The 15,070-nt window shown below is 36.0% G+C and overlaps 1 protein-coding gene across 1 annotated transcript in view; it reads left to right on the top strand.

The window, feature by feature from the left end:
- PAWR (pro-apoptotic WT1 regulator) overlaps positions 1-15,070 on the top strand; it is a 125,538-nt gene that overhangs the window by 64,218 nt on the left and 46,250 nt on the right. Inside the window, exon 3 of the mRNA XM_077111513.1 lies at positions 12,096-12,227. Within this exon, the coding sequence (XP_076967628.1) occupies positions 12,096-12,227 (132 nt within the window). The remainder of the gene's footprint in view (positions 1-12,095; positions 12,228-15,070) is intronic.

Here is a 15,070-nt window from a genome sequence, read left to right as displayed (position 1 = left end):
GTTTTAATTTCTCCCTCATTTTTGAAGGACAATTTTGCTGGATATAGAATTCTTGGTTGGCAGTTTTTCTCTTTTAATAATTTAAATATATTGTTCCACTGTCTTCTCGCCTCCATAGTTTCTGCTGAGAGATCTGCACATAGTCTTATTGGGCTTCCCTTGTACATGATGGATTGCTTTTCTCTTGCTGCTTTCAAGATCCTCTCTTTCTCTTTGACCTCTGACATTCTGATTATTAAATGTCTTGGAGTATGTCTATTTGGATCTATTCTCTTTGGAGTATGCTGCACTTCTTGGATCTGTAATTTTAAGTCTTTCGTAAGAGTTGGGAAATTTTCAGTGATAATTTCCTCCATTAGTTTTTCTCCTCCTTTTCCCTTCTCTTCTCCTTCTGGGACACCCATGACATGTATATTCATGCGCTTCATATTGTCTTTCAATTCCCTGAGTCCCTGCTCATATTTTTCCATTTTCCCCATATTTTCTGTTTCTTGTCGGATTTCGGAATGTTCCGTCCTCCAGTTTAGATATCGTATGTTCTGTCTCTCTAAATCTACCATTGTAGGTTTCCATTGTTTTTTTCATCTCTTCTACTGTGTCTTTCATTCCCATAAGTTCTGTGATTTGTTTTTTCAGACTTTCAGTTTCTTCTTTTTGTTTTTTCCTTGCCTTCTTTATATCCTCCCTCAATTCATTGATTTGGTTTTTGATGAGATTTTCCATGTCTGTTCGTACATTCTGAATTGATTGTTTCAGCTCCTGTATCTCATTTGAATTGTTGGTTTGTTCCTTTGACTGGGCCATATCTTCGATTTTCCTAGTGTGATATGTTATTTTTTGCGGGCGTCTAGGCATTTAATTTACCTTAATTAGTTTATTCTGGAGATTGCTTTCACTTCTTTTATCTAGGGTTTTCTTGTTGGGTGAATTTGTTGTCTATGTGTTCTTTGACATTCCATTCAGCTTTATCTGGACCTTTAACCTAAGTTTTGTTTAACAGAGGAGAATTTTTCAGTTCTTGTTTTCTTGTTTCTTGCCCTGCTTGTGTGGTGCCTTTCCCCCCCACACACTTAGGAGGGTCTACTTAGATATTATAGACCCCAGCCAGGTTTTCCCATACCAAACTGGCCTCCTATCAGGAGGAAAGAGTCACCTGCGTCAGTTTTTCCTGAGATTGAGACCAGGCAGGTCGAAAGACTTTCCTGTGAAGTGGCTGGACTCTGTTTTTTTTTTATCCTGCCTAGTATGTGGTGCTTGTCTGACTGCAGGTCCCCCATCAGCATAAGATGATGTGGTTCCTTTAACTTTGGCAGACTCTCCCTGCTGGGGGCGTGATGGAGACAGAGTAGAGGTTGTAGGCTGGTTTTTTTTTTTTTTTTTAGGAAGGGAAGGAAAGACAGAGAAGGAAGGAAGGATGGAAGGAAGAAAGGGAAACATCTTTAAACATTTTCTTGTTTTTTATTATATTTTGTTTGTTTGTTTGTTTTTTACATGGGCTGGGGCCGGGAATCGAACCGAGGTCCTCCGGCACGGCAGGCAAGCACTCTTGCCCGCTGAGCCACCGCGGCCCGCCTGTAGGCTGGTTTTAATGGCTTCAAATTACCAAGCCCTGGTGTCTGAATTCCTTGATGGAGTGATTCCACCTGGGTGGGGCTTCACCCCTCCCCTGGGGAAGGTACAAGCTCCAGATAAGCCCCCAAAAGAGCTCACTTCTGCCTATGCCTGGGGCAGTTGCAGCCTGAAAAGTCCTGCCGCTGTATCCAGAGGCAGTCAAGCCTTTGTAGATACACAGCCACAGAAACCTCTGTTTCCTTGTGCTTTTTTTTTTCCCCCCCTTTTTCTGTCAGTCCTGCCACCTTGGCACTGGGGCAAAAAATGAGCAACCTCTGCTTTGATCAGTTGACCTAAGCTGGGGGCCTATTTTTAGTAGGTAGAATTTTTTAATTAGTTCCACAATTGGTGTTTGATTGTGCCCAGTCCCTGCTGCTGGTAAAGTCCTTTCCTTTCCCCTCTGGGAAGTGGCCTGTGGGGGAGGGGCACTGACTGCCACAGCTTTGGGAACTCACAGTTCTGGGGGGTGCTTGCAGTCGGTCCAGCTGGTCCAGACTGGGGTACGCTGTGTGTCAGGTCAGCATCGTGGCTCTGGGAGCTGTTCTGTACTGTTTCTGGTTATTCAGTAGTTGTTCTGGAGGATGAACTAAAATGCGCACGTTGTTAAGCCGCCATAAGATTTTCTCTTTATCATTGTTTTTTTTGGCAGTTTGTTGATAATTATAGGGCATGTGGTTTCTTTTTTTTATTAAAAAATTTTTTTAAAAAATACAACAAACGCAAACATTCTTAATTTATGATCATTTGGTTCTGCATATATAATCAGTAATTTATAATATTGCATAGTTGCACATTCATCATCATGATCATTTCTTAGAACATTTGCATCTATTCAGAAAAAGAAATACAAAGAAAACAGAAAAAAATTCTTACATACCATACCCCTTACCCCTCGCTTTCATTGATCACTACTAACATTTCAATCTAAATTTATTTTCACAGTTGTTCCCCCTATTATTTATTTTTATTCCATATGTTTTACTCATCTGTTGATAAGGTAGATAAAAGGAGCACCAGACACAAGGTTTTCACAATCACACAGTCACATTGTGGAATCTGTATCATTATACAGTCATCTGCAAGAAACATGGCTACTGGAACACTGCTCTACATTTTCAGGCAGTTCCCTCCAGCCTCTCCATTACCTCTTGACTAACAAAGTGATATTTATTTCATGTTTATTTTACTTGGATTTATTGAACTTGGATCTGCTTGTTATTTCTTAAAATTTGGATAAAATTCAGTCTTTTTTTTTGGTTATTTTTTTTCTTCCTATCTCTTCTCTCTTTCTGGAATTCTGATTACTACACGTTAGACTGCTTGATATTGTCCTACAGTTACTGTTTAATTTTTCATTTTTTAAAATTGTGAAAAATAAACTATATACAAAAAAGCAATGAATTTCAAAGCACACCACAACAATTAATTATAGAACGATTTCAGAGTTTGGTATGGGTTTCATTCTTTTTTATCTGTGTGTTTCATTTGTTATTTTGTCTTCACTTTTGCTGATCTTTTTCCATTGTCTAAACTGCTGTTATTCTCATCTAGTGTTTTTTTTTCTTTTACCTTGTCTCGGGATAATTTAACCTCACTAATAAGACACTGTTTTCAGTTTTTGTTGTTTATTTGTTTATTTATTTACGAGGATAGATTCTAGGTCTCTACTTTCGCTGCTGACTGGTAGGAACAAGAACCATTGCTCAGTCTGTGTGAGGCCTAGGAATTGTTCTGCCTACTCATTTCTGGTGGTTCTTTCCCATCTACAGGTAGTTTTCTCTCATGCATGCACAGGTCAGCACTTATACAAGGCCTTGAGGATTCCCTCTGCAGATTTCCAGAACTTACTCTCAATAGCTTCCTTCTTTCTTTGCCTCCATATTTTAGCCATGTGGCTCACAGTCTTGGACTGCCTGTTATCAAATGTCTTTAAATAGTCTTTTGGTCTATTTTGTCCAGTTTTCTAATAGTTTAAAGTTGTGGGCAATTCTTGTAGAAATGAGTGCTTGATAAGTAGAGCAGATGACTCCTTCTGCCTCTTTTCTGCTGTATTGCACTTTATTAAGTAGGTGTACCATATTTTATTTGACTGAAATTTTATTAATGGATATTTGGGTTGTTTATGGTTTTTCACTCAAAGCAAAAATGTTCCAAAGTCTTCTGTTTATCTTTTTTTTATATACGTGCAGTGTATCTTCTGGACAGACTCCTTATAATAAGTGATTGCTAGTTCAAAGAGAAAAATTAATATATAAATTTAGTACGAATGTCAAATCCCCTTCATAGGGCTTGTACCATTTTACATTTCCTCCAGCATGGTACTAACTTTTCTCCTAACAGAAAGTTTGCATACTGTCGGATTTTTTTTCAATAACAGGTGATATATAATATTTCATTGTAGTTTTAGTATCTTTTCATATGGTTAACATGAGTGTATGTGGACCATCTTTTTAGATGGTTAAGAATAATTTGTATTACTTGTGAGAACTATTTATTTTTCTAGTCCATTTTAAAAAATTTTTCTATAGTTTATCTTTTCTCTTTTTTAGGAGTTAAAAATTAGGTATGTTATATTGCTATTGTGTTTTCTACCAGGCACATTCGTTTTTAAATTTTTATTTGATCAAATTTAAATATTTTCGCTTTTTACTCCTAGAGTTTGAGTTATAAATGAGAAAAGTTTTCCATTTCTAGGTCATGGAAGAATTCACTCATGTTTCCTCCTAGGATTAACCATTTTTTTTTTTTAACCTTTAACTTCTTTAATGCATTGAAATTTATCCTGGTCTGTGATGTGTGGAATGAGTCTAGAATCCATTTTTTTCTGTTTCAATACAGCTAACTGGTTAGCCCCAAACCACATTTTGAAAAGTTTGGTTTTTCCCATTGGTATGACATGCACTCATTTGTATGTGTAATTGGGTCTGTTTCTGAATTCTACTCCTTTGAGACTCCTTTTTTGAGTCCTAATAAACTTAAAAATACAAGCTTACGACAAAAATGGATTTCCTTTTTATTTAATTTCTTCTCCTTGTCAGAGTTGTAGTAATAGTGTGAATAGTTTTTAATAGTGTGAATAGTTTTGTAGAACATTTTACAGTTTCTCTTTTTTATGCAAACATCAGTAATTTGTTATTAGCACTGAAAATCATGCATTGTTTCTTTTTGTGTTCAGGGTTTTTATTTTCTAAAATATCAATTCTTTAAAATTTAAACTTCTGAAATGCAATTAGGAAAAGGCAAAAAGCTTGATGAGAATCAGTAATACATTTTTGGGGGCACATAGGCAGGCTACAGAAATCAGACCTGGGTCTCTGGCATGGCAGGTGGGAATTCTGCCACTAAGCCACTGTTGTACTGCCCAAGTAATATTTTTATTATCTCAGTTTGAGAGATGTCATTTTATAAAATCTAATTTTTTGTTTGAATTTGTTTGAATTTCAAATAATTCTTAACCCAGGTCTCTCAGTTTCTTCTAACCCATGTGAAAGGGGAGAGTACTTTTACCCTTTAACATTTATCTGGAATTGAGAATTGGGAAAAGAAGTGAGGGATTTATTTCCTCATCATTGATGCAGTATAATATAAAATCAGTATGTGTTCCTTTTCACATTTTCTCCCTTGACATATAGAGCATTTATAAACCCTAGAAAAAATTTTTTTAAATATGGATTAAAAAGAAATAAATAACCTTGAGAACATTATGCTGAGTGAGACTAGCCAAAAACTAAAGGACAAATACTGTATGGTCTCACTGATATGAACTGACATTAGTGAATGAACTTGGAATATTTTGTTGGTAACAGAGACCATCAGCAGACAGAAATACGGTAAGATATTGGGTAATTGGAGCTGAAGGGATACAGACTGTGCAACAGGACTGGATAAAAAAACTCAGAAATGGACAGCACAGTACTACCTAACTGTAATATAATTATGTTAAAACACTAAATGAAGCTGCATGTGAGAATGATAGAGGGAGGAGGGCTGGGGACATAAATGAAATCATAAAGAAAGATGGATGTTAAAGATTGAGATGGTATAATCTAGGAATGCCTAGAGTGTATAATAATAGTGAAATGTACAAGGTACAATTTTAAAAATGTTTTTGCATGAGGAAGAACAAAGGAATGTCATTATTGCAGGGTACTAAAAATAGATGGTAATTAATATTTTAAAATGTCACCTTCTCTATGAGACTAAAGCAAAAAATGTTTATTAGTTACAAAATTTATGTTTTGACTAGTGCATTCCTAATATAACTTATGTAGATAGTTTGATTGGACACCATAAGTACTTGGAATCTCAGGTAGGACATGAGATTTTGCTATTTTGTCCAGAGTGATGCCCCGATGAATCCCAGAGTGATTCGATCAGTGAGTGGAAAAATATCTGCAAAGCCCCCTTCGGGGAGAGGTGAGAACGGGGAGAAAATCAACTTCCCCAGGTTGAATTCTTGATATTCTCACAAAAAGTGTGGACAACCAAAGCTATAGGCTGAGCCCCCAGTCTTGGGGTTTGTTCGTATGAAACTTAACCCCGCAAAGAATAGGTCAAGTCTACTTAAAATTTAGGCCTAAGAGTCACCCCCAAGAGAGTCTCTTTTGTTGCTCAGATGTGGCCCCTCTCTCCAGCCAACACAACAAGCAGTCTCACCACCCTACCCCTCTCTACGTGGGACATGACTCCCAGGGGTGTGGATCTTCCTGGCAACATGGGACAGAGATCTTGGAATGAGCTGAGACTCAGCATCAAGGGATTGAGAAAACCTTCTCGAGCAAAAGGGGGAAGAGGGAAATGAGACAAGTCTGTCAGTGGCTGAGAGATTCCAAACAGAGTTGAGAAGTTGTCCTGGAGATTATTCTTATGCATCAAGTAGATATCATCTTGTTATTCAAGATGTAATGGAGAGGCTGGAGGAAACTGCCTGAAAATGTAGAGCTGTGTTCCAGTAACCATGTTTCTTGAGGATGATTGAATAATGATATAGCTGTCACAATGTGACTGTGTGATTGTGAAAACCTTGTGTCTGATGCTCCTTTTATCTACCTTGTCAACAAAGGAGTAGAACATATGGAATAAAAATAAATAATAGGGGAAACAAATGCTAAAATAAATTTAGTTTAAATGCTAGTGATCAATGAAAGCAAGGGGTAAGGGGTGTGGTAGATATAATCTTTTTTTTTTCTTTCCTGTGTTCGTTTATTTCTTTTTCTATTGTCTTTTTCTTTTTCTGAATTAATGCAAATGTTCTAAGAAATGATGAATATGCAACTAAGTGATGATATTGTGATTTACTGATTATGTATGTTTTATTTTGTTCATTTTTTAATTAATAAATAAATTGAAAATAAATAAATAAATAATAGGGGGAAATTATTAAAATAAATTGAGTAGATTGAAATACTAGTGATCAATGAAAGGGAATAGTAAGGGGTATAGAAAAAAAATAGAGGTAACAAAGATTTAAATATATTGGGTAGATGGAAATACTAGTGATCAATAAGAGGGAGAGGTAAGAGGTAATGGTATGTATGAGCTTTTTCTTTTTTCTCTTTAGTTCTTTTTCTGGAGTGATGCAAATGTTCTAAAAAATGATCATGGTGTTGAATATATTACTATGTGTTGATATTGTGAACCATTGATTGTACACCGTATATGGAATGTTTGTATGTTAAGAATGTTCGTGTTTGTATGTTGTTTTGGTTTTTAAAAAAAAATCTCAGAAAAAATATTTAAAATAAATCTCACAATAGAGAAAAAGAATGAGTATACTGGGGAAAATAAGCACTATATCTAAAAGCTAATTGCAAAGTAAAAAGAGGGCTTTCTCATTTAAAAAAAGGATTCTTTTTTGTTCTTTTGCTGTTTATCTCCTCCCCTTTAAGCTTATCAGTCAGTTGTATGCTTAGGAGAATAATTAATTTTCCAAAGAACAGAAGTAGAGCTCTGTGCATTGACTCAGCTTTACTTTCATCCTTCTCTTATTTCTCATCATTTCCCCTGACTTGTTCTTCCAGGTGATTTTATACCAGTTACATAAGTTGGATTAAGGAATTTATAGGGTACTTGTGGTTAAAAGAACTATTCTGGTTACCAGCAGAACTTTGGAGAGGGAGTTGTGATTCATCAGGTAATCCCTATTCTAAAAGCTGCTGGGAATTTAAGACACACAGTCTTCACAGGGTTAGTATGTGTGATGAAATAGTTGCCAGGATAGTAGGTAACAACATTGCCATGTTTAAGAACATTCAAAATTTCAAATTGGGGTCTCAGGATCCCTCTCCTTGATTGTGCTTGTCCTGGTAACTGATGATTCATTTATCAAGCATGTACTGAGGGTTTTTTTGTTTTGCTTTTTAAACTGTGCTGGTAAGGGAGTCAACATTTATTGAAGGAGTGAGAGGAGGGAAGATTCCTGTTAAAGGGGGTCTCAGAAAATGAGCACAAGGTAAATAAAATAACATCATACTGCTCAGGGACTTCATGGCTACTTGCCTCAACTTTTACTTTGTATCTGTACTACTCTGTGACTTAAGAATTCTGACTTCAAGCTACTGACATTGGATTTTATGATCCAAGTGCTGGAGAAAGAAACATGATTGCTTGTCACTGAGTAGAAGACAAGAGATGAGCCCACTCTTCATTCTTCCCAGATTTTACACCTTTGCTTCTCAGTCCGCACCATGAATTAAATAATTGATCCCTTATCTCAGTTTTACTTATTGAAGAATTTCTTGACTTTAAAATGCTTTTTCTACTGCTTCATTCTATTTTGGTAGTAGGATCTCTCCCATACAGTTTTCATTGTTGTAGTTTTATGCATTTTTTCATTGACTAGGGTGAGTGTTCAACATAACTTTTAATAAAAAGTAATTTTTGTGAATGTCTTAAGTATTTTTCTTTCAGATGATCCAACTCCACCTTCCACATAAATTCGATTAAGATTTTTAGTCATTTTGTAAATTGATTTATAGGTTATGGGGAGCTTATCAATATATATTTTTTCCATTTAAGAATAGGTTTACCTTATTCTTTAGATTTAACTCTAAAACTATAAAACTCTTAAAATATAGAGGTGACTCTTCATGATCTTGGATTTGGCAAAATGTTCTTAGATAAGACACCAAACGCACAAGTAACAAGAGGAATAAAAGCTAAATTGGACTTCATCATAATTAAAAATTTTGCATGTTAAAAGGACACTATTGAGAAAGTTAAAAGACAACCCATGCAGTTTTCTTTATTTAGCTGAGAAAATATTTGCTAGTCGTATGTCTATAAGGGTTTGCATTTGGAATATGTAAAGAACTCTTACAACTCAATAATAGAACCCAATTCAAAAGCAGAGAAAGGCTCTGAACAGACGTTTTGCCAAGGAAGATATACAAATGGACAGTAAGCACATGAAAAGTTTCTAAACCTTATTACTTAATTAGGGAAATGCAGATCAAAACCACAATGAGATACTACTTCATAACCACTAGGATGACTAGAATAAAAATAGACAATAAATGTTGGTGAGATGTGGAGAAATTGTAACCGTCATGCGCTGCTGGTGGTAACATAAAATAGTGTAGCTGCTTTGAAAAACAGTCTGGCAGTTCCTTGAATGATTAAACTTAGAATTACCATATGACCCAACAGTCCCACTCCAATATAGCTGTTGCTGTTTCTTGTGGAAGGTATTTATTTTTGCATGCTACTGGAATATCTTAAGGGACTCTCATAATTCTACAATGTTTTTAATATTTTTCTTAACAAAATCATGTTACTTGAAATGAGGATAATTTTGCCTTCCTTCTAATGCTGAAATCTCTTCTTATATGTTCTTCTTATATATTATGTATCAGCTAGCATTTCCAGAATAATGTCAACAACTGTATTGATGGTGGTTATCAGTGTCTTGAGTTTGATTTTCCTTTGAAATGTCTTTGGTATTTTGCCATTAAATGTGATAATGTCTCTCAGCTTGAGAAAGTTTTTAAAAGTCATAAGAATCTTTCTTTTTTAAACAGGACTAACTTCTTAAACGTTTGTACCCTTTACCAGGTTTATTTTATTGATTCTGCTTTCCACTTAGAATATATCGTTTCTGATGTACTCACATTCCCTACTCTGTCATTTAACTAGTCTTTGGTGCCTGCCTCTGTTAATCATTGCTGTAGCCAGGTTTAATCATGTCATACTCCTATTCAAAAGGACTTGTCATACCATACCATCTTTCCACTGCTGCTTAATGGGAAGTCCAAACTTTCAGGCTATTAACTACTCATGTTCCTTTGTGATTAGAGCATTTGCCTTTTCAGTCCTCACTTCTTTTAAGAACTGTGAACGGTCTGAGATCTTATTCTACTTGCAAACTAACATGTTAACCTGGTACAGTTTCATGGGTTCTGGAAGAAGACACCAGCCTTCTGTGTCAAAGCCAAGGATAGTTGATTACTCACAGCAATCTCAGGAGCTACAATATCATTTTTCTTTTACTGAGTCTCCAAGACCCAATTCCCACAGGGTGATGTAACGAGGACCAGGTGACTACAATTGACTGTGTATAGTTGCAGGAGGAACCTTAAATATGCTCTGGAATCTCAGCCTGCTTATTAACTTTAATTTACCATTTCCATTTTGTCCCCAGCTTTCCTCTCTACATCATCCTAATGTAAGACATCATCTCAGGCAAAGGTTTTTTTCCCCCTGTCTCCCCATTGTGGCTCTTTGTCTCTGAATGTTCTGGTTTTTCAAGCTAGCACCCTTCTATGTTTCTTTCATCTCCAGACACTCTAGTGACCCTTCCTGATCTGCATAATAGCCTCCATTCTTTCTTTTCCTTTTAACTTTTTTTTATTGTGTAATATAACATATATACAGAGCAAAGAAAGAAAAAAGCAATAGTTTTCAAAGCACTATTCAGCAAGTAGTTACAGGACAGATCCCAGAGTTTGTCATCAGGTATGATACCATCATCTCAGATTTTTCCTTCAAGCTGCTCCAGAGCATTGGAGGCTAGAAGGAATATTTTTTATCATCACAATCAACTTTTTAAAAATGTTTTTTTGTGTGTGTGAAAAGAAAAATAACGTATATACAGAAAAAGCAGTTAATTTCAAAGTACAGAGCAACAATTAGCTGTAGAACAGATTTCAGAGTTTGGTATGGGTTACAGTTTCACAATTTTAGGTTTTTACTTCTAGGTGCTCTAGGGTACTGGAGACTAAAAGAAATATAAATATAATGACTCAGCACTCATACTCATTTGTTAAACCCTACCTTCTCTGTATAACTCCACCACCACCTTTGATATTTCTCCCACTCTTTAGGGGTGTTTGGGCTACGCCCATTCCAACCTTTTCATGTTGGAAGGGGCTGTCAGTAATTTGGGATGGGGGTTGAAACAAATTGATGTTCTGGATAGGCTGGTCCCTCTACATTTCAGAACCCATCTGGTCTAGGGACCCATTTGGAGGGTGTAGGTTTCTGGAAAGTTACCTCAATGCATGGAACTTTGTAGAACCTTATATAATGCTGTAGGTATTTAGGGTTGGCTGGAATGGTTTTGGTTGGGGTCTGGCAAGTTATGATAGGTAGCAGTATCTAACTGAAGCTTGCATAAGAGTGACTTCCAGAACAGCCTCTTGACTCTGAACTCTCTCGGTTTCTGATACCTTATTTGTTATGCTTCTTTTTCCCCTTTAGGTCAGTATGGCAGGAATGCCCTCATCTTTAAGGAACAGATAACTCATCCCGCAGTGGGTGTCATGAGTAGAGTTACGTGTTTTGTTGTTTTTTTTTACCCCATGTAACGAGAAGTCTGGAGGTAGATCAATACTGATGTTAATTTAGCTTTTCAGTAATACCCTCTCCTGCAAGCTTTTCCACAAGCTGTTCCCTAACCCGTGAAATTCTCTTTGCTCTTTATCTACACTCCAAATTATACCTGTCCTTTAAATGATAAGCCCTTCTACACAGGCATTCCTTACTACCCAGTTGAAATACTTTTCCTTTATATTTTTATAGGCAGTACCAAGCTAGAAAGGCCTTTAACCCTAAATTGTCCATATACATGTCTTATCTTCCCCACTAGTCTATAAATTCCTTGTCAAAAGGTATATAGTATACCTTTTGTTACCTTCCACAAAATGCCTTATTTAAGGTGGTTTATCTTACTTGTTGAATGAATGATAAAGAATAAATGAACTCTTTAAGAAAACTTTGTCACTGTTAGTTAAAGAAGGAGATAGGTTGGCAGGTATGGATGTGGAGGGACGGATTTTAAACAGAAAATTGGGTTTCTTTAACTGTAATTTTCCCTAGTACATTTAAGATGATTTAGTTTAAGGGAATTATACATGTTGCTGAAAGGAATATCTTTATCATGTAAACTAATTTATGAATGCTCAAATATTTCCAAATACATCTTTATGGTATCAAAATATTCTATTAATTATATGTAGAGATAAAATTGAAACTATTCTTTTTTTCAGTGCTTAGATGAATATGAAGATGATGAAGCAGGGCAGAAAGAACGGAAACGAGAGGATGCAATTACACAACAGAACACTATGCAGAATGAAGCTGGAAGCTTATTAGATCCAGGCAGTTCCTATCTGTTGCAAGTGAGTATTTAAAAATATCAGGAAGTCACTAAGTTTTTTAATGATAGTTTTTAAGTGATTGCTAATAATTTTTCCATTCTCAGTTTGTAGCATCAGTTCACTTTAAGTATTTTTAATAGATTTAACCATCGATTTTCTCATATCCAGATACCTTTTAACTTTAGGAGTGTTTGGTCCTCAGTGAATATTTGTTGACTGAATGATTAGGCAAGTTAGCAGTATTAAGCTATAAAAATAGCCAAGGAAAATAATTTCCTTCTTGCTCTTGTAAAATTAGTAAGTTTAAGTGAATGAACAGCTCTGTCTTAGGCTTATATTTGCGTTAGGATTGCATAGCAAAGAGAGAATTAAGTAGTAGTTTTCTCCAAAGTCAAATGTGTAAACATAATAACATATATAGTATTACTAATTTTTAGAAACATCTGTATTTCTGTATAAATATAAAATACTTTAAAAAGTAATATTTAACTTGGTCAAATTAGCTATTCTTTTAGGCTCTTCTGGCACAGAAAGTTGGGAGTTGGTAGTGTAGGGATGCCTCATTATAAAGCAAATCACTCTACAGAATCATTTCATATAAAATGTAATTTGAGAATGATCTTGAAATAGTCTAGTCCTAAGTTATTTATATGATATTTTGAGATTCCTGGCTACTTCGTTTTCTTTTATAGGTCCAATCCTGACTTTCCAAATGCATGTTATTGTAATATTCTCCCAACATCTGTGTGAGATCCTTAATTGAAAATGTCTTTGTATCCTTTATCTGACAGAGTTGAAATTAAATCTGGACCTCTTCCAGGGAGGGCTTTCTGCAAAAATAGGCTTAATTTATTAGGACAGAGACAATATGGCATTTTAAAAAATATATTATTACCTAGAAATATCCACACACATACAGTCCAAACATAGTATAAAGTCAGTAGCTCACAATATCATCACATAGTTGTATATTCTTCACCATGATAAATTTTAGAATATTTACATCACTCCAGAAAAAGAAATAAAAAGAAGAAAAAAGAACTCATACATTCCATACCACTTACCCATCCTTCTCATTGACCCACAGTATTTCAGTATACCCAAATCTCACCTCTCCCAATTTATTTATTTATTCCCCCTCCCCTTTTAAATACTCATCTGTGCAAGCCCTGGATAAAAAGAGCATCAGACACAAGATTTTCACAATCACATAGTCACATTGTAAGCATATACGTATATGGTCTTCTTCAAGAATCAAAGCTGCTAGCATATTACCTAATTTAAATTGTATGGTCAATTTTGTTAACACTGTAAGTACGGGGAATGTTGACTAGAGTGTAAGATATTGTTGGTTTGTTCAGGTTAGTGTGATGCCCCAGTATATCCCAGAGTAATTTGGGCAACGAATAAAAAAGTATTTGCAAAGTTACCTTGGGGGACTAGAGAGAAAGGAAATACTTGGTATCCTCATTTGGGGAATCCCTGATATTCTCGCAGGTAGTGGGACAACCAGATCAATAGATTGAGCCCTCAACCTTGGGGTTTTGCTCCTATGAAACTCATTCCTGGAAAAAATAGGGTAAGCCTATTTAAAATTATGCCTAGGAGTCACCCCCAGAGAACCTCTTTTGTTGCTCAGATGTGGCCTCTCTCTCTAAGCCAGCTCAAGCAGGTAAACTCTCTCTCATCCCCCCTATGTGGGACATGACTTCCAGAGGTGTAACTCTCCTTGCCAGCGTAGAATAGAACTCCTGGGATTCACTGGGATCCAGCATCATGGGATTGAGAAAGCCTTCTTGACCAAAAGGGGGAAGAGAGAAATGAGACAGTTTCAGCGACTGAGAGATTTCAAACAGTTGAGAGATTACCCTGGAGGTTATTATGCATTATAGAGGTATCCCTTTTTAGTTTATGGTATATTGGAGGGCCTGGAAGGAAGTATCTGAAACTGTTGAGCTGTGTTGCAGTAGCCTTGATTCTTGAAGATGATTGTATAACAATATAGTTTTTACAGTGTGACTATGTGATTATGAAAACCTGTGTCTGATGCCCCTTTTATCCAGGGTATGGACAGATGAATAAGAAAATGTGGATAAAAAGATAAATAAATAATAGGGAAAATAAAGGTAAAATAAATTGGGTAGATGGAAATACAAGTAGTCAATGAGAGGGAGGCGTAGGGGGTATGGGATATATGAGTTTTTTCTTTATATTTCTTTTTCTGGAATGATGCAAATATTCCAAAAATGATCATGGTGATGAATACACAACTATATGATGATATTGCAAGCCATTAATTATACACCATGTATGGATGTATGTGTGTGAAGATTTCTCAATAAAAATATTAAAAAAAAAAAAAAAGAAGGCTACTGGAACACAGGTCATCAGTTTCAGATACTTCCCTCTAGCCACTCCGATACACCATAAACTAAAAACGGATATCCATATAATATATAAGAATAATCTCCAGGATAACCTCTCGACTCTGTTTGAAATCTCTCAGCTACTGAAACTTTATTTTGACTCATTTCTCTCTTCCCCCTTTTGGTTAAGAAGGCTTTCTCATTCTCATGATGGTGGGTCCCAACTCATCCTAGGGAGTCATGTCCCATGTTGCCAGGATTAACGCCCCTGGGAATCATGTCCCACATAGTGGGGGAGGGCAGTGAGTTCACCTGTCAAGTTGACTTAGAGAGTGAGACCACATCTGAGCAACAAAGGAGGTTCTCTGGGGTTGACTCTTAGACATAATTATCAGTAGTCTTAGCTTCTTCTTAGTAATAAGCTTCATTGGGGTGAGCCCCAAGATTGAGGATGTAGCCTATTGAATTTGTTGTCTCCTCTGCTTAGAAAAATATTAG

This window comes from Tamandua tetradactyla, chromosome 7, assembly GCF_023851605.1.
Source record: "Tamandua tetradactyla isolate mTamTet1 chromosome 7, mTamTet1.pri, whole genome shotgun sequence".
Lineage (NCBI taxonomy): Eukaryota > Metazoa > Chordata > Mammalia > Pilosa > Myrmecophagidae > Tamandua > Tamandua tetradactyla.
This window is presented reverse-complemented; position numbering and strand designations above follow the sequence as displayed.